Raw genomic sequence first — 19,148 nt, 5'->3', positions numbered from 1 at the left:
AGCCCGGAGCACCTGAATGAGCCTGGAACACCTGAGTGAGCCTGGAGCACCCGAGTGAGCCTGGAGCACCCGAGTGAGCCTGGAGCACCTGGAACACCTGAGTGAGCCTAGAACACCTGAGTGAGCCCGGAGCACCTGAATGAGCCTGGAACACCTGAGTGAGCCTAGAACACCTGAGTGAGCCCGGAACACCTGAGTGAGCCCGGAGCACCTGAGTGAGCCTAGAACACCTGAGTGAGCCCGGAGCACCTGAGTGAGCCTGGAGCACCCGAGTGAGCCTGGAGCACCTGAGTGAGCCCGGAACACCTGAGTGAGCCTGGAACACCTGAGTGAGCCTGGAACACCTGGAACACCTGAGTGAGCCCGGAACACCTGAGTGAGCCCGGAGCACCTGAGTGAGCCTGGAACACCTGAGTGAGCCCGGAACACCCGAGTGAGCCCGGAGCACCCGAGTGAGCCCGGAACACCCGAGTGAGCCCGGAGCACCTGAGTGAGCCTGGAGCACCCGAGCGAGCCTGGAACACCCGAGTGAGCCTGGAGCACCTGAGTGAGCCTGGAACACCTGAGTGAGCCTGGAACACCCGAGTGAGCCCGGAGCACCCGAGTGAGCCCGGAACACCCGAGTGAGCCCGGAGCACCCGAGTGAGCCTGGAGCACCCGAGTGAGCCCGGAGCACCTGAGTGAGCCCGGAACACCCGAGTGAGCCTGGAGCACCCGAGTGAGCCTGGAACACCCGAGTGAGCCTGGAGCACCCGAGTGAGCCCGGAACACCCGAGTGAGCCCGGAGCACCCGAGTGAGCCTGGAGCACCCGAGTGAGCCTGGAACACCCGAGTGAGCCTGGAGCACCCGAGTGAGCCTGGAGCACCCGAGTGAGCCCGGAGCACCTGAGTGAGCCTGGAGCACCCGAGTGAGCCCGGAGCACCTGAGTGAGCCTGGAGCACCCGAGTGAGCCTGGAGCACCTGAGTGAGCCTGGAGCACCTGAGTGAGCCTGGAGCACCCGAGTGAGCCTGGAGCACCTGAATGAGCCTGGAGCACCTGAGTGAGCCTGGAGCACCTAAATGAGCCTGGAGCACCCATGTGAGCCTGGAGCACCTGAATGAGCCTGGAGCACCTGAATGAGCCTGGAGCACCTGAGTGAGCCTGGAGCACTTGAATGAGCCTGGAGCACCCGAGTAAGCCTGGAGCACCTGGAACACCTGAGTGAGCCTGGAGCACCTGTGTGAGCCTGGAGCACCTGAGTGAGCCTGGAACACCTGAGTGAGCCTGGAGCACCTGAGTGAGCCTGGAGCACCCGAATGAGCCTGGAGCACCCGAGTGAGCCTGGAGCACCCGAGTGAGCCTGGAACACCTGAGTGAGCCTAGAACACCTGAGTGAGCCCGGAGCACCTGAATGAGCCTGGAACACCTGAGTGAGCCTAGAACACCTGAGTGAGCCCGGAGCACCTGAATGAGCCTGGAACACCTGAGTGAGCCTGGAGCACCCGAGTGAGCCTGGAGCACCCGAGTGAGCCTGGAGCACCTGGAACACCTGAGTGAGCCTAGAACACCTGAGTGAGCCCGGAGCACCTGAATGAGCCTGGAACACCTGAGTGAGCCTAGAACACCTGAGTGAGCCTGGAACACCTGAGTGAGCCCGGAGTACCTGAGTGAGCCTAGAACACCTGAGTGAGCCCGGAGCACCCGAATGAGCCCGGAGCACCCGAGTGAGCCTGGAGCACCTGAGTGAGCCCGGAGCACCTGAGTGAGCCCGGAGCACCTGAGTGAGCCCGGAACACCTGAGTGAGCCCGGAGCACCCGAGTGAGCCCGGAGCACCTGAGTGAGCCTGGAGCACCCGAGCGAGCCTGGAACACCCGAGTGAGCCTGGAGCACCTGAGTGAGCCTGGAACACCCGAGTGAGCCTGGAACACCCGAGTGAGCCCGGAGCACCCGAGTGAGCCCGGAACACCCGAGTGAGCCCGGAGCACCCGAGTGAGCCCGGAGCACCCGAGTGAGCCTGGAGCACCTGAGTGAGCCCGGAGCACCCGAGTGAGCCTGGAGCACCCGAGTGAGCCTGGAACACCCGAGTGAGCCTGGAGCACCCGAGTGAGCCTGGAGCACCTGAGTGAGCCTGGAGCACCCGAGTGAGCCTGGAGCACCTGAGTGAGCCTGGAGCACTTGAATGAGCCTGGAGCACCCGAATGAGCCTGGAGCACCTGGAACACCTGAGTGAGCCCGGAGCACCTGAGTGAGCCTGGAGCACCCGAGTGAGCCCGGAGCACCTGAGTGAGCCTGGAGCACCCGAGTGAGCCTGGAGCACCTGAGTGAGCCTGGAGCACTTGAATGAGCCTGGAGCACCCGAGTGAGCCTGGAGCACCTGGAACACCTGAGTGAGCCTGGAGCACCTGTGTGAGCCTGGAGCACCTGAGTGACCTGGAGCACCTGAGTGAGCCTGGAACACCTGAGTGAGCCTGGAGCACCCGAATGAGCCTGGAGCACCTGAGTGAGCCTGGAGCACCTAAATGAGCCTGGAGCACCCATGTGAGCCTGGAGCACCTGAATGAGCCTGGAGCACCTGAGTGAGCCTGGAGCACCTGAGTGAGCCTGGAGCACTTGAATGAGCCTGGAGCACCCGAGTGAGCCTGGAGCACCTGTGTGAGCCTGGAGCACCTGAGTGAGCCTGGAGCACCTGAGTGAGCCTGGAGCACCTGAGTGAGCCTGGAGCACCCGAATGAGCCTGGAGCACCCGAGTGAGCCTGGAGCACCCGAGTGAGCCTGGAACACCTGAGTGAGCCTGGAGCACCTGAGTGAGCCTGGAGCACTTGAATGAGCCTGGAGCACCCGAGTGAGCCTGGAGCACCTGGAACACCTGAGTGAGCCTGGAGCACCTGTGTGAGCCTGGAGCACCTGAGTGAGCCTGGAACACCTGAGTGAGCCTGGAGCACCCGAGTGAGCCTGGAGCACCCGAGCGAGCCTGGATCACCCGAGCGAGCCGGAGCACCTGAGCGAGCCAGAGCACCTGAGCGAGCCAGAGCACCCGAGCGAGCCTGGAGCACCCGAGCGAGCCGGAGCACCCGAGCGAGCCGGAGCACCCGAGCGAGCCTGGAGCACCCGAGTGAGCCTGGAGCACCTGAGTGAGCCGGGAGCACTTGAATGAGCCTGGAGCACCTGAGTGAGCCTGGAGCACCCGAGTGAGCCTGGAGCACCTGAGCGAGCCTGGAGCACCTGAGTGAGCCTGGAGCACCTGAGCGAGCCGGAGCACCCGAGCGAGCCTGGAGCACCTGAATGAGCCGGGAGCACTTGAATGAACCCGGAACACCTGAGTGAGCCTGGAGCACCTGAGTGAGCCTGGAGCACCTGGAGCACCTGAGTGAGCCTGGAGCACCTGAGTGAGCCCGGAGCACCTGAGTGAGCCTGGAGCACCCGAGTGAGCCCGGCCTCGGGTGAGACCACTAGCCCGGCTATCACCTGGATTTCAGCCTGTGAGAACCTGCAGACCCAAGCCACAACTCTGAGCCATGCAGCTGCGGGCTGTTGGTTTACAGGGCTGGAATTTGTAAGAACACGAACACACACCTTAAGCTTCAATGTCTACAACACACCTAGACTATCCAGGGTTTTCATCAAAGCTCACAGAAACTCTCAAGCAAAACCCAGGGGGAGTCCTTCTCTCCATCCCACCCCCATCCATCAGGAATCCAGGATGAGATCTCTGGTTGCCTCCACTTGGGGAGCTGGCTGGACCACTGGGGGCTTCACTCACATGCAGTACCTCGGTCCCCTTCAGGTGGGCTGCCCCTGCCTCCCTGGAAGTGCCTGCGCTCCTTGCCGCGTGGTGGATGAGGGGTTGGCTGTTGGATGCTTACGTGATAGCTGGTTTCCAGAAGGGAGCTTCGAGCGGGGTGGGTGGACCCTGCAGTGTCTTGTGGCCCAGCCTTGGGAGCAATGCCCATCACTTCTGCCACACCCGATGGGCCAGAATGGGTCTCCAGGCTGACTCAGGTTCAGTGGAAGAGAAATGGACCCCATCCCCGGAGGGAGCAGGGGCAGAGAGTGGCATCTGTTTCCAGCCCAAGACAGGCTCGCAGGCAGACCGGAGCCGGGACCCATCCCAGTCCTGTCTCCTCTCACCTGCCCTCTATGTTGCTTCTTCCAGTTGTTTGTGGGACAGTTCAAACCAAATTTGTCCTAGACAAAACTGACAGCCTTCCCCTCTCAGGTCATCCCTTCCCAACTGGCCCATTGGATTAGAGCTGCGCCCACCTTCCCGGATCCCACAGGCGCACACCTGTCGTTTCTGATTCCTTGTGTGCCGTCTATGCTTTCCCCGTGAAACATCAGAGGTGTCTCCGCCCTCAGAAAAGTCCCCTCTGGTTCTACCTGTACCTTCCATTCACCTTAAAATGCTAAAGGGGTGACTTCCTGGAGAGTAGAATTGTCTAACAAGTGGAATATCAGAGAAATGACCAAATGCCCACACCCAGGGCGTCAGGGGAGTCATTAGGACACAGCCTGAATGGAGTGTTATACAGTATTTTAAATAATGGTTACATCATCTGTACAGCACAGAAAATTGTAGTTCACAGTGTTCGGAAAGAAGCAGGACACCAGCTTTATATTCAACACAGTCTTGATTATGTAGAAAAATGCGCTGAAAAAGGTTTGGAAAGAAATGTGCCCAATGCATCGGTGGCTGCCCCATAGAGTCAAAATCCTAGGACAAAATGACTGTTTTCATTCATTTCACTTTTTTGTACATTCCAAATATTTCATTCAACATGCATGCATTTATTTGATAATAAAAATGTGACATTGAAGAACATGCTCTCTTGTCTGACCTGTGGTGGCACAGTGGATAAAGCATCGACTTGGAACATTGAGGTCGCTGGTTCGAATCCTGGGCTTGCCTGGTCAAGGCACAGATGGAAATGGATGCTTCCTGCTACTCTCCCCTTCTCTCTCTCTCTAAAACTGAATAAATAAATAAATAATCTTTAAAAAATAAATAAAAATAAAATTTAGGAAAAAAAAGAACCCAATCTCAATTTTAAGTGAAATATTCAGTGCCCATGAAAAATCAGCTACGTTCTGCCGGTGACGTCTCCCGGTGCCCGCCAAGCTAAGTGCCGCCTCTGCTCTCTCCCCAGGCGGGCGGGGTCAGGACGGCAGCCCCGTCATCACCTTCCCGGACTACCCGGCCTTCAGCGACGTGCCGGACAAGGAGTTCCAGAATGTCATGACCTATCTCACCAGCATCCCCAGGTACGTGTCTCTGGATCCCCTTGTCTTTGCAAAGGGCCTTTGGCAGATAAGGAGACAGTGGCTGAGGGGGGTCAGGTGGCGGAGCCGTGAAAGGTGCTGGTCGGAACCCAGCTGCTCCAGCTCCAGAGGTGACATCCTCCCCTTCATGTGTGGGAGGTGTCCGGCTGAGCCTGGGGACATGGCCTCTCTCAGAGTCAGTGTCCAGTCCTGCGTTAAATGAGCAAGACAATGCTGGGAAAGGGTCTTCCCCCGAGAGGGAGGCCACACTGCAGGGGTGGCCGTGGGACCCCCCGGGGCCGGGCCTGGCCCTCAGTGGTGAAGTCACCGCCCCCTCTGACACAGGAGCTTCTGCTTCTGTTTAGGATGCAGTGGACATCACGCTGCATGGGGACAGGGACGACCCTGCACATGGTGTTTTCTTCTCCTGTTGCCTAGCGACCATAAGCAGGAGACGTAAGTGTAGGGAGACTTCTCACCGGCTCTGCTTACGCTGAGAGGAAGGAGGCTCAGCGCCGCAGGCCTGGGAAATGCTCTCCTTCTGACCTCGCCATCTGTAGGGACCAGTTTCAGCTTTCTGGGTAACTTGGAGCTCCGTGAAGCAGTCTAATCTAGAAAACAGCAAGTTTGATCAACTGATACATGACAAACACCACCAATCAGTAACAACTGACCACCACCAGTCAGGGCTGGGGAGCTGAGGGATGCAGAGATTATTCTAGCAGCTGGCTGGTGGTGGAGGAAGGGAGGCTGCCTACAACTTGGGGTGGCTCTGGACAGACGTGGATGGTGCGTGTCCCTTGATGGGAAAATCGTGGGCAACGTGCTCCCTGGCTCAGCGGTATGGGGTCTGCAGTCACCGGCTCTGTTGTTCTTGCTTCGTGAGTACCCACCTCAGCATGCCAGGCGCCAGGTGGCAGGAGGGATGGCTGGCACCCTGGGAGCTGAGCAGCCTTCCTAAAGGGCCCCCCCCCTGGCCAGCCATTCCCCTTCAAGGGGCTGAGGAACGTGCATCAAGGTGGAGACCACCATCCTACAAAGTGTCTCCTTCTGTTTTCTCCCTTGACCCCAAAACTACAGAGACAGGTGGACAGTTGTCATTCCTATTCTATAGACGAGGCCCCTGGACCTCAGGGGATGATGTCACTAAAGTAAGATCACACATCTAGAAAGTGCCCAGAAGATTCAGACTCCCTGTGTGGTGTGACGTAGAGGGGTGTCCTTGGGGTGGGGACCCAGGACAATGCTCCAGCACTCTGTACCCAACAATAGGGTGCTTAAATGCTGTGTGACCCCCTGGCAGTGGGGACATGCTGGGACAAACCAGCAAGAAGAAGGGGACAGCAATTTGCATGTAAAACAGGGGTCCCCAAACTATGGCCCACAGGCCGCATGTGGCCCCCTGAGGCCATTTATCCAGCCTGTCCACACTTCCGGAAGGGGCACCTCTTTCATTGGTAGTCAGTGAAAGCGCCGTAAAGCACGGCGTCACTCACATACAGCACTACTTCCCGTGACGCATGTGTCACGGCTCCGGAAGCGTGTCATATCACTTGTTACGGCTAGCAGTGACAAATACGGAACCGGACATTGACCATCTCATTAGCCAAAAGCAGGCCCATAGTTCCCATTGAAATACTGGTCAGTTTGTTGATTTAAATTTACTTGTTCTTTATTTTAAATATTGTGTTTGTTTCTGTTTGTTTTTTTTACTTTAAAATAAGATATGTGCAGTGTGCATAGGGATCTGTTCATAGTTTTTTTTATAGTCTGGCCCTCCAATGGTCTGAAGGACAGTGAACTGGCCCCTGTTTAAAAAGTTTGGAGACTCCTGATGTAAAATGATGAATTCAGCTGTAGTTTTAGGGAAGAACAAGTTCAAATAACTTAAAAAGAAAACGGGATGGCTGTGGTTGGCAGTCTGGCTGGTCTTCCGGATGGTGGGCTTCTGCACCAGCTCCTGGAACGTCCCCCACAGGGACCGTCTCCCAGGGGTGAAGGGTAGTTCTGCATCCAAGAGAGGCCGTGGCCCTCATCCCTCCCTCCCCTGACGGCCCCTAAGCCCCAGGCCTCTCTCTAAAGCCCAGGCAGCAGCAGGAGCTCAGTACAATCTAATGAACACTGAATGCTAAGTATATGAAGTCACTTCTCAGATGTCAAAGCTATTCTTGGACCTTCTACCTTTGAGCTATAAAGCTGAGGCAGCGCCTCCCCTTTATTGAACCTCCTTCTGCTCATTTCCATTTTAGAAAACCGTATGGAGTTGTTCAATTACCCGCTTAACTTTGGCTGAACTGTAACTGGATAGAACCTGTGGAATTCAGAGGCTGAGAGAGCTCAGCACGTGCATGTCCGTCAAGACCTTTGTTGATAGACTGGATAGAGAAACTTCCAGGGCCTTCTCATTGCCCAGCTAGCTCATTTTCTCTCTGTCTTATGCTTCTCCTGCCCCCAGTTAAGAATCTAAAAGTCCTGTAGATGAAAATCCACCACAAGCCATCTCTGTAGTTATGGGCACAGTTCCCAAACCCTGGCTGAGGCAGTGGCTGGCCCAGGACTCGGTGCCCACTGAGGGCGGCTTTGCTGCAGTAATCGCTCAGCACCTGGCTCAACAGCAGGTAGAGGGTCCACAGGGGTGCTCTATGTGGTCTCCCACTGCCCACCAAGATGGGCTCAGTGGAGTGAATCCTTCCTTGCCTGTGGATGGAAACTCGGGTTTTCTGATCACTCTAAGATTTTAAAAGGTCAAAGCGTTATTTTATATCTGGAAATGTCAACACCCAACATTCTGAGCCTTCTATAGAGGTATACCTCCTCTTCCTCAGGTCACAGGCAGCAGGACGCTGGAAGGGGGCAGCCAGATTTCTGACATCCTCTTAGGACATGCCAGGCTGGTACCATCTTCTCCCCCCAGGAGTCACTACCCTTGCTGGTCTTGCTGGTCCTCAGCCCTTCTGGCCTCAGGGCCTTTGCACTTGCTTTCTCTCTGCTGGGTCTCAAAAGATGCTCCTTCTCATACTCTAAGGCACCTCGCCAGGGAGGTCCTCCATCACGCCCATTGTCTGTTCACCCCACACCTCTCACCTGTCAGGATTATTGCCTTCAAGGGGCTCATCAGAAATGGTGGTGATTACTCTACAGCTTGGTTTTGGTCTCTGTCTGCCCTAGAACGCAGGTCCTGGGGAGTGGAAACACAGCTCCTGGGAAAATATTTGCTGGACAAATAAACTCTACCTGCAGGTGAATAAGGTAAATTCACATAGGCCCGGCTGTCTTCTGTGACATAGAATGTCCCCTGTGATTTCTCACCCAGCACCTTGATCTCTCCTTCTCTTAGAATAATTAGCTTTTGTTTCTTCTTTTATTTTTAAGGGTTTATAGCCCCCAAAGAAGAAAATCTTTTCTTTTTTCTTTTTTTCTTTTTTTTGTATTTTTCTGAAGTGAGAAGCTGGGAAGCAGAGAGACAGACTCCAGTATGTGCTTGACCAAGATCCACCCAGCATGCCCACTAGGGGGCGATACCCTGCCCATCTGGGGTTTTGCTCCATTGCAACTGGAGCCATTCTAGTGCCTGAGGTGGAGCCATCCTCAGCACCCGGGCCAACTTTGCTCCAATGTAGCCTTGGCTGCAGGAAGGGAAGAGAGAGATAGAGAGGAAGGAGAGGGGGAAGGGTGGAGAAGCAGGTGGGCACTTCTCCTGTGTGCCCTAGCCAGGAATCGAACCCGGGACTTCCACACACCAGGCCGACACTCTACCACTGGGCCAACTGGCCAGGGCCAAGAAGGGAGTCTTTTCAAAATCCTGATCTCCAAGAATACATGCACAATATGTACATAAGATCAGAGGGTGAGAACACAAGTTTTCCTTTGAAAGCTGAGGAATTAGTGCACATTACCTTTACATTATAGGACATGGTGCTATAATAAAAATGGCCAAGAGGCCAGTTTGAATGTTTGAAGCCTAGGCCCATGAGCTCTGTTTCCAGGAAAAATTGGTGTGTGTTTTATTCACATTTCTCTTCTTCCTGTTGAGGGTGATAAGAAGCCTGGATACTGGAGTAGTGCCTCTGAATCTGTCAGACCCAACGCTCCCTTTTCACCCAGAAATCAAACTCCTAAACAGTAAGAGCCAATACATCCATCCTTTTGGAGGACAGCTGCAGTGCCCTAACATGAGGGACCGACAGAGAGGGGGAGTTAGGTGTTATGTGTGTAGCAGGCTTTACAGGAGTCATGAAGGTCAGGCAGGCACCCACAGCCCTGTGTACAGCTCGAGTCCCTCAGCCTCCAGGGTGCTGTCAGTCAGGGTGCCTCCGGGGGGGGGGGGGGGTGCGATGGACGAGATCGTCTCTGAAAGAGGGGACGGTTTGTGGCGAAGTGCAGTCAGGGTGCCTCCGGGGGGTGCGATGGAGGAGATCGTCTCTGAAAGAGGGGACGGTTTGTGGCGAAGTGCAGTCAGGGTGCCTCCGGGGGGGGGGGGTGCGATGGACGAGATCGTCTCTGAAAGAGGGGACGGTTTGTGGCGAAGTGCAGTCAGGGTGCCTCCGGGGGGTGCGATGGAGGAGATCGTCTCTGAAAGAGGGGATGATTTGTGGCGAAGTGCAGTCAGGGTGCCTCCGGGGGGTGCGATGGAGGAGATCGTCTCTGAAAGAGGGGATGATTTGTGGCGAAGTGCAGTCAGGGTGCCTCCGGGGGGTGCGATGGAGGAGATCGTCTCTGAAAGAGGGGACGGTTTGTGGCGAAGTGCAGTCAGGGTGCCTCCTGGGGGGCGGGGTGCGATGGAGGAGATCGTCTCTGAAAGAGGGAACGGTTTGTGGCGAAGTGCAGTCAGGGTGCCTCCGGGGGGTGCGATGGAGGAGATCGTCTCTGAAAGAGGGGACGGTTTGTGGCGAAGTGCAGTCAGGGTGCCTCCGGGGGGTGCGATGGAGGAGATCGTCTCTGAAAGAGGGGACGGTTTGTGGCGAAGTGCAGTCAGGGTGCCTCCGGGGGGTGCGATGGAGGAGATCGTCTCTGAAAGGGGACGGTTTGTGGCGAAGTGCTAAAGAAAACAAAAGTGCAGTCTTCCACTAGTCCACATAGCAGTTGCATTTCTCGAGAATTAGAAAATGTAGGGAGAAACACCTGTGTCTATAGGTAAAGCAAGGGTCCCCTGAATCCTTGTCTTCAGGATGAGGGGCCAGCTCTGTGCCAGGGAAGATAGTGACAACTGAGAGACACGTCCAGAAGCACCTAAAGTGGTCCCTGGGTGCTGCCCGTTCAGTCCAGGTGTGAGGCAATCCCTTCGTCTCCTGTGGGAATTTGGAGAGAGTCGCCCCCCTCCCACCCTGTCCTCCCCCATTTACAGGAGGAAGGGTGCGCTGCCACCTGATGGACACAGCCAGCATTGCAGTACGTCATTTCCAGTGTCCATCCTAAACCAATTCTAGTCAGGAGCTGGGCGGCACTTCTTTCGGGAAGGAGGAAAAACTCACACAAGCAAGTCATTGGCATGGGGTTTATCCTGCTGCTGAGCCAACACAGCCTCTAAGTAGAAAGAAGGGAGTTTAGAACCAGGTGTGCACTTCTAAATGTCAGTGAAAATTAAATGGACAACTCTCCAGTGAAGACTGCTTTAAGAGACACTAACTCTTACAGTTGTTAACCACGCATTAGTTTTACCCTTTTAAAAACATATCTATATTATGTGCTGATTTTAGCTCTTCTTCTGTTATTAGTGCAAATGACAAAATCCCCAATTTTAGCCATTACACTTGATTAATAGTTATTGATCGTTGTGAAATGTTACATGAAACAGAGAGGCTTTTGTTCAGCTGTGTCAGACATACGTGAACATGAGGCAGATTATTGTCCTTTTAAAAAATGACTCAGTAAAGGCCCTGGCCGGTTGGCTCAGTGGTAGAGCGTCAGCCTGGCGTGCGGGGGACCCCGGTTCGTTTCCCGGCCAGGGCACACAGGAGAAGCGCCCATTTGCTTCTCCACCCCCCCCCCACTCCTTCCTCTCTGTCTCTCTCTTCCCCTCCCGCATCCAAGGCTCCATTGGAGCAAAGATGGCCCGGGCGTTGGGGATGGCTCCTTGGCCTCTGCCCCAGGCACTAGAGTGGCTCTGGTCGCGACAGAGCATCGCCCCCTGGTGGGCGTGCTGGGTGGATCCCGGTCGGGCGCATGCGGGAGTCTGTCTGACTGTCTCTCCCCATTTCCAGCTTCGGAAAAATACAAAAAAGAAAAAAAAATGACTCAGTAAGGGGGACATGGGAGGACTTTATGATTTACTGGCTCGTGTATCAGCTGGCATCCAGCCGACATGGCCGCCGCAGTGGGAGTGTCCTTGTGAGTTCTTGCCTTTGCTAGGGGGCTGGGCATCTGCTCAGATGCCTACAACCCTTGACAATCCTAATGGGGTTTGTTTGCCTTCATCTGCCAGGCCTAGGTAGGGGCAATCCCAGGGACCTGAGAGGACAAGTGACAGTGAAGCACAGGGCCAGCCCCGGAGAGTGGGCCTGTGACCTCCCTAGACAGTCCCAGGACAGAGAAGGCCCAGAAGGGTGCTTCAGGGGCATCACCCCGTCTCCGTCTGCCGTGTGCTGGACACCGTGGACCCAACAGTGAGCAAAGGTAACAGTCCAGCTGCTTGCATCCTCGGTAGTAAGTCAATAAAATGTACACAGGGCTCCGAGTTTTACAAAGGAAGAACGAGAGAGGAAGGAGGTGAGGGATGCCGGAAGGGGCAGCGAGAAGGGATCCCCCATGAAAAGGTGGCTCAAGGACTCATGGGGGACAGTCCTCACAGAGGTCCCCTTGCCAGGAGCAGGAAGGAAGGGGAGAGGAATTAGAGATGGCCAAACTGACGGTCTGGGGACAGCAGTCACTCAAGAACTGAAGGAGCATGTAGGAGGGTCGTGTTGGGTTTGAGATGTCACTTACAGATCCAGGGGGCCTGTCGGGTCAAGGGCTGGTACCTTTGGGTACTGTGAGGTGAGTCTGAAGCTCTAGGGCGAGGCCCCAGCAGGGGTGTGGATTGGGGTGGTAAGGACCCAGGGCTGGGGTGGTGGGCAGAGGGGGAGCCCCCAGTTGTTCCAGGTGGGGGAGGGCAGAGGGGAGGAGGAAATGCAGTGGGGGGAGGGGTTCAGCCCCAGCTGGGTTCTCAGCAGGGAGAGCCCCACCCAGGTTCTGTAGGGCTGTGGGGGGGGGGGCTCGACATAGGTGGAAAGGGCGCTAGGTGGGTGGCCACGCTAAGCCTGCAGCTGCTCCTGGCCCCCTCCCCTCACAAGTGTCCCAGCTGTGACAGCACATTCTGTGGTCACTTTACCAATGGGTGAAATAAGATGAGAATGAGAAATTCAGTGGGCGTCTCACTGCATGCAGGCCTTTGAGGATGCTGAGGGCTGTCGAGGAAGTGTTGGCGAAGGGTTTGGATTAAGCTGTTGACTAGAGGAAATTCAACAAAAACGGAAGGTGAGGGGTCTGAGACACGGGTGCAGACACCTCCTTCTAGGAGTTTGCTCCCCAGGGGAGAGAGAAATGAGTCAGGTAGCTGGTGAGAGGGAGGCAAGTGGGGTTTTCCTTTAAGGTGAGAGAACTGACAGCATGTTTATGCTGGTAGAGATTGTAGAAATTACCCAACAGCACAACAGGAAGAGTGACATTTGACTTCTGTCACCCTCAGCATGTGCCCTCTGTGCACCTGCTCTGAATCCAGCACTAAGCAAGTTGTGATCGGATGGCAGAGCCTGTGTGCACACGCGCACACACGCACAGAGGGACACAGGCGTGTGCACTCACACACGCACAGGGTTGCCAACACTGGGATGGTACATTTCTGGCTTTTCTTTAAAAAGGGTGGGAGGGGGACAAGGGGGATGTACTGGGGAACACGGGGAAGGGCGGATGTATTGGGGGGACAGTAGAATGTATGTAAACACAATAAATTAAAATAAATTTCATGTTAAAAGACACAAACACAGAGACAGCAGCCTGAGACTTGCGTTTCCACTGGGCAGCCCGCAGGAGCCCCTGTGGTGGGCCCCAGGGCTTCAGTCACCTGCTGTACCCAGCATTGGGAAGATAATATCAAGATCACCAGTGCTGCAGTCTCTACTCAGCCCAATTAAAATGTAATTCAGGGGCTCTTAAAGTTAATTAAAGCTGGTACAGTGACGTTGACTTTCCATGGACCTGGTTCAAATCACCCAGCCGCTTGGGAGACAGAGATCCCATCTCCCAGCTGGCTCTCAGCAATGGGCCACGCTAACCCTGATAAGAGGCGTGCGCGCACAGGTATGCCCACAGCTAGGCGTGTGTGCACAACACACATCAGCATGTGTACAGCACACACACAGGCACAAATACGCACCCACGTGCAGTGTGCATGGACCATAGGAAAGAGAGACAGATGGATCTGGAATGGAGCACAAATGTCAGCGTGGGCTTGACTCCCCTCGAGAGTTCCGAGCGCTCCTTACGTGCTCGTTCTGAGACCGAGCCCAGCGCCAAGCGGCTCGCGCTCCTGTTGCTGGCTGCCTCTTCCCAGGCACGCGCCCCTCCGGCTAGCGAAGCTTCAGACCAGTGTGACTAAGCCTTCGGAAGCACCTTCCTTCTCACTGCCACTCCGATTTCCAAGTGAATTTTCAGTTGATTTTTAAATATAAAGATAGAAAAGTGTGTGTGCAAATGCATCATGAGCAATTCCAAAGGTATATGTGAAAAAGTGAGAGCATTCACCTCGCCTCCTGCTTCCCTCCCCCACAGAGTTGAGTTTGGGTAAAACCAACATGTTCTATCCCGTGGGGCACAGACATCTGCCGTTACTGCCCTCCTCCTCTTCGTCACCAGCATATTGGGGACATCCCTCTGCACGCACCGTTAGTGTCTGTCTGTGCATGGCTGCAGCACACACCCTCTGGTGTGAGGGACCCCGCCCCTGAGTCTGCCCTGTTCTTGGGGTTTCCGTCACCCTCCGTCTCCGAGTCCTGCCCTGTTCTCGGGGTTTCCGTCACCCTCCGTCTCCGAGCCCTGCCCTGTTCTCGGGGTTTCTGTCACCCTCCGTCTCCGAGTCCTGCCCTGTTCTCGGGGTTTCCGTCACCCTCCGTCTCTGAGCCCTGCCCTGTTCTCTGGTTTCCTTCACCCTCCGTCTCCGAGCCCTGCTCTGTTGGATAGCCCTGTTGCTGTCCTCACTGGGTTTGGCATTCTGTGTATGAGATGGGGCACCTAGAAAGGGATCCCATGTGTCATACTTCTCAGACACTCTGACCCTGTGATCCTTCCCCCTTCAGCCATGGAATTAGCAGGTAAAGGTCCGGTCTTGCCATTTGCCACTGGTGACCCTGCTCAGCCCGTGGCTCCACGTGGTCTGAAGCTGTGGGAGCTCAGTGACCACTGCCCACTGCGGTGGCCTCCTGCACACCGACGGGCCCTGTCTCTACGTCTGATGTTCTTCTGGGGGAGCCAGAGGCTGCGCCTCCCCTCGACACCTCTACTTTTGTTGAAGGGGTCATTCTCTGTCATTGCCATCCAGTATGATGGCCACTGGCCTTGTATGTCTATTTAAACTTAAAAATTAAAACCAAATTCATGTAAAAGTTTAGCCCCTGGTTCAGGCCAGTGAAATTTCAGCTCACACGTGGCCAGTGGCCGCCAGGCCAAGTGGCCCAGAGGTGGAAGGTGTCCGTCTGTTAGAGCACACGGGCTGTGACAGGGTGGGGCCCATTGACAGCGGCCAGGCCCTTCACTTACAGGGAAAAGGCCAAGAGATGCCTACCTGGTTCTCTGCCCAGGGGGAGAAAGCACGGCCTTTGCTTTACTTGGAAAGAATGACATTTTGCTGTGAGGGAAAACTGTTCATAACATACAACTGACCATCTGAACCATTTCCAAGTGCATAGTGAAGGAAACTCATGGGAGCGTGGGCTTGGGGCCCGGGAAGCCCGTCCCTTAATGCGCAGGACGCACCTGCCAGCCCACCTCCCCCATGGGGGCTGCGTGGTGCAGGGGGGGAGACCCGGGTCGCCCAGAAGCCTGTGCAGCTAGTGTTTCAGCTGCAAGAGGAGAGGAGACACCGGAGGCAGATCCGGGCAGAGGAAGAAGCCAGATACGCCTGAGCTGCCAGGTGAGCAGCAGGCAGGACAGAGGAGGGGCTGCCAGGTCCAGCACCGGTGCTCGGGACGCAGGAGCTGGTCAGGCGGCCGGCGGGGGCTGCGGCACGCACCTGAGGCAGGTAACGAGCGGATCCCGCTTTCTGGAAGGTCCTCGACCTGCGTCTGACTTCCCAAGGTGGTGCCTGTATGCCCCCCGGGGAGCAGATCACCCCACAATTACAAAGAACTGGCCAGGGTGTGCACCTTTTTCAGTTTTTTAAATGTATTTAAAGGATATATGTGTTTGTTAGTTTTTTTATAGTATTTGTATTTATTTAAAAATTTTTATTTATTCATTTTAGAGAGGAGAAAAAGTGTGTGTGTGTGTGTGTGTGTGTGTGTGTGTGTGTGTAAGAGAGAGAGAGGGAGAGAGAGAGAGAGAAAGGGGGGAGGAGCAGGAAGCACCAACTCCCATATGTGCCTTGACCAGGCAAGGGCAGGGTTTTGAACCGGCGACCTCAGTGTTCCAGGTCGACGCTGTATCCACTGTGCCGCCACAGGTCAGGCCTATAGTATTTTTTTTAAATGTGTAAGATATGTAAATATACAACTTATCACGGGTCAACTGTTTATTTCTAAGTACATAGTTTAGTTGCATGAAGTATATTCACATTGTCATACAATAGCTGTCCAGAACGTGTTCATCTTTCCAAACTGAAACCGTCCCCATTAAACACTAACACCCCAGCCCCTCCCCAGCCCCTGGTACCCACCACCCTACTTTCTCTTCCTATGAATGTGTTGACTCTAGGGACCTCACAGAAGTGAGATCGCACGGCATTTGTCTTCGTGTGTCTCTCTTATTTCACTGAGCATAATGTCGTCAGGGTTCATCCCTGCTGGAGCCTGTGTCAAAATTTCCTTCCATTTTAAGGCCAGTAGTATTCCGTGGTATGGATGTACCACATTTTGTTTATTCCATTCTTCTGTTGATGGCTGTGCTTTCGAGCTACATTAGAAATTAGCCTTTGAAATGCGGCTAACAGACTCATTTCCTCCTGTACAGGGTAGGCTTACGCGGACCCGGAGCCGGGCCGCACGGGAACCTCTTCCCTCTTCCTCATCTAGGAGCGGAGATGGTCTCTGCTCCTCTCCATTCACGCTTCAAACACGTTCCAAGTGTTTTCACCGTGGCTCCCCTAGGTGGCGTAGTTTGGGCTTTCTCTGTTCGTTTTTGTCAAAATGTTATATTTATTGATTTTGAAAAAAAAAAAAACTAAACCACTTTAAAATAAAGAACACAGAATGTAAGTTTTCTTGCTCTTTAGCAAAATACTGAACCTTTCCTTGCTGGCTGTTGCTTCTCTGTTTTTATGATTTAAAAGCTTAACCTGTTACAATATCATCTGTGCACTGTGTTTATCTGTTCTTTTTCTTTGACATGGACTGTTCCTTTCGGGTTGTGAAAAAGAGAGGCAGTGCCACTGCTTTGTGACAAAGGGCTCCGTGGCCGGGACCAGCTCACCGGGGGCATCCTTGTGCGCATCCGACTCGCGCCAGCTGTAACCGGGACTGCATGTGACTTTGAGAACAGACGCGCTGCCGTGGGGGGGAGAGGTTTTCTTTTTTTTCTTAAAGCATTTGCTGTTTTTCTTTCTAGAATGAAAAGCTTACCAGTGTTAAGATAAATACAGTGCACAAATGATATTGAAACAGGTTAAGCTTTTGAATCATAAGAATAGAGAAGAAACAGCCAGCAAAGAAAGGTTCAGTATTGAATGCTCAGAGAACACATGCAAAGTCATGGGGCTTGAACTTAGGCAGGCAAATCACATGGGCAGAGAGAAAAAAGTAGCTACAGCTTTTCGCTTGCAAAAGGAAAACAAGAAAAATAAAGCCCTTTTAACATCTGCTAACTTTGGTAGACCAGTGTCAAAATATGGGCTGAAAAAAAAAAAAAAAGAGATGCAAAGAAATAGAACTGAGGGGTCCAGGAAGGGCAGAGCGGACCTTGCCTACAGCCAGGACCCATGTGTTCTACAAGTCTGTAGAACAGTACCCCCCCCAGCTGTCCCTCCTGTCTCCACCCCCCACCCAGCCATGTGTTCTACAAGTCTATAGAGCAGTACCCCCCCCAGCTGTCCCTGCTGTCTCCACCCCCCACCCAGCCATGTATACAAGTCTATAGAACAGCACCCCCCCAGCTGTCCCTCCTGTCTCCACCCCCCCCCAGCTGTCCCTCCTGTCTCCACCCCCCACCCAGCCATGTATACAAGTCTATAGAACAGCACCCCCCCAGCTGTCCCTCCTGTCTCCACCCCCCACCCAGCCATGTGTTCTACAAGTCTATAGAGCAGTACCCCCCCAGCTGTCCCTCCTGTCTCCACCCCCCCAGCTGTCCCTCCTGTCTCCACCCCCCCCAGCTGTCCCTCCTGTCTCCACCCCCCCCCAGCTGTCCCTCCTGTCTCCACCCCAACCAGCCATGTGTTCTACAAGTCTATAGAACAGTACCCCCCCAGCTGTCCCTCCTGTCTCCACCCCCCACCCAGCCATGTATACAAGTCTATAGAACAGTACCCCCCCAGCTGTCCCTCCTGTCTCCACCCCCCACCCAGCCATGTATTCTACAAGTCTATAGAACAGTACCCCCCCAGCTGTCCCTCCTGTCTCCACCCCCCACCCAGCCATGTATACAAGTCTATAGAGCAGTACCCCCCCAGCTGTCCCTCCTGTCTCCACCCCCCACCCAGCCATGTATACAAGTCTATAGAACAGTACCCCCCCAGCTGTCCCTCCTGTCTCCACCCCCCACCCAGCCATGTGTTCTACAAGTCTATAGAGCAGTACCCCCCCAGCTGTCCCTCCTGTCTCCACCCCCCCAGCTGTCCCTCCTAGCCATGTGTTCTACAAGTCTATAGAGCAGTACCCCCCCAGCTGTCCCTCCTGTCTCCACCCCCCACCCAGCCATGTGTTCTACAAATCTATAGAACAGTACCCCCCCAGCTGTCCCTCCTGTCTCCACCCCCCCCAGCTGTCCCTCCTGTCTCCACCCCCCACCCAGCCATGTGTTCTACAAGTCTATAGAACAGTACCCCCCCCGCTGTCCCTCCTGTCTCCACCCCCCACCCAGCCATGTGTTCTACAAGTCTATAGAACAGTACCCCCCCCAGCTGTCCCTCCTGTCTCCCCCCCCCACCCAGCCATGTGTTCTACAAGTCTATAGAACAGTACCCCCCCCCGCTGTCCCTCCTGTCTCCACCCCCCCAGCTGTCCCTCCTGTCTCCACCCCCCACCCAGCCATGTGTTCTACAAGTCTATAGAACAGTGCCCCCTCAGCTGTCCCCCCGTCTCCACCCCCCACCCAGCCATGTGTTCTACAAGTCTATAGAACAGTACCCCCCCAGCTGTCCCTCCTGTCTCCACCCCCCTCAGCTGTCCCTCCTGTCTCCACCCCCCCTAGCTGTCCCTCCTGTCTCCACCCCCCACCCAGCCATGTGTTCTACAAGTCTGTAGAACAGTACCCCCCCAGCTGTCCCTCCTGTCTCCACCCCCCCAAGCTGTCCCTGCTGTCTCCACCCCCCACCCAGCCACTGGCGAGGCCCGCCCTTCCCTTGGCCCCTCTGGGCGGCCCCAGCCCTCAGGACCCTTCTGCTTAGCCAGGGCCCTGCCATCCTGCCCAACCCGCCGGGAGGCTGGGCCGTCTCTCCCATGGGAGCCCTACCGTGGGTAGTCGGGCTCCATGTGACGCCTGGGCCACCACCTGCCGGGGGTGGTCTGGGACGGACACCAGCCTAGACCGCCTCCAGCGAAAGCACGCCCTGGCCTGACGCTGCCCCCAAC

The 19,148-nt window shown here is 55.3% G+C and overlaps 1 protein-coding gene across 8 annotated transcripts in view; it reads left to right on the top strand.

Annotated features, from left to right (window-relative positions):
* Positions 1 to 19,148, top strand: part of MCF2L (MCF.2 cell line derived transforming sequence like) — a 189,885-nt gene that overhangs the window by 119,801 nt on the left and 50,936 nt on the right. For all 8 annotated transcript variants that reach the window (XM_066380542.1, XM_066380536.1, XM_066380537.1 and 5 more), the window contains one exon: positions 5,127 to 5,241. In XM_066380542.1, coding sequence (XP_066236639.1) covers positions 5,127 to 5,241 — 115 coding nt within the window. The remainder of the gene's footprint in view (positions 1 to 5,126; positions 5,242 to 19,148) is intronic.

The sequence above is a fragment of the Saccopteryx leptura genome, chromosome 4 (genome assembly GCF_036850995.1).
Source record: "Saccopteryx leptura isolate mSacLep1 chromosome 4, mSacLep1_pri_phased_curated, whole genome shotgun sequence".
Taxonomy (NCBI): domain Eukaryota; kingdom Metazoa; phylum Chordata; class Mammalia; order Chiroptera; family Emballonuridae; genus Saccopteryx; species Saccopteryx leptura.
Note: the sequence above shows the minus strand (reverse complement) of the source record. Positions and strands in the feature narration are given on the sequence as shown.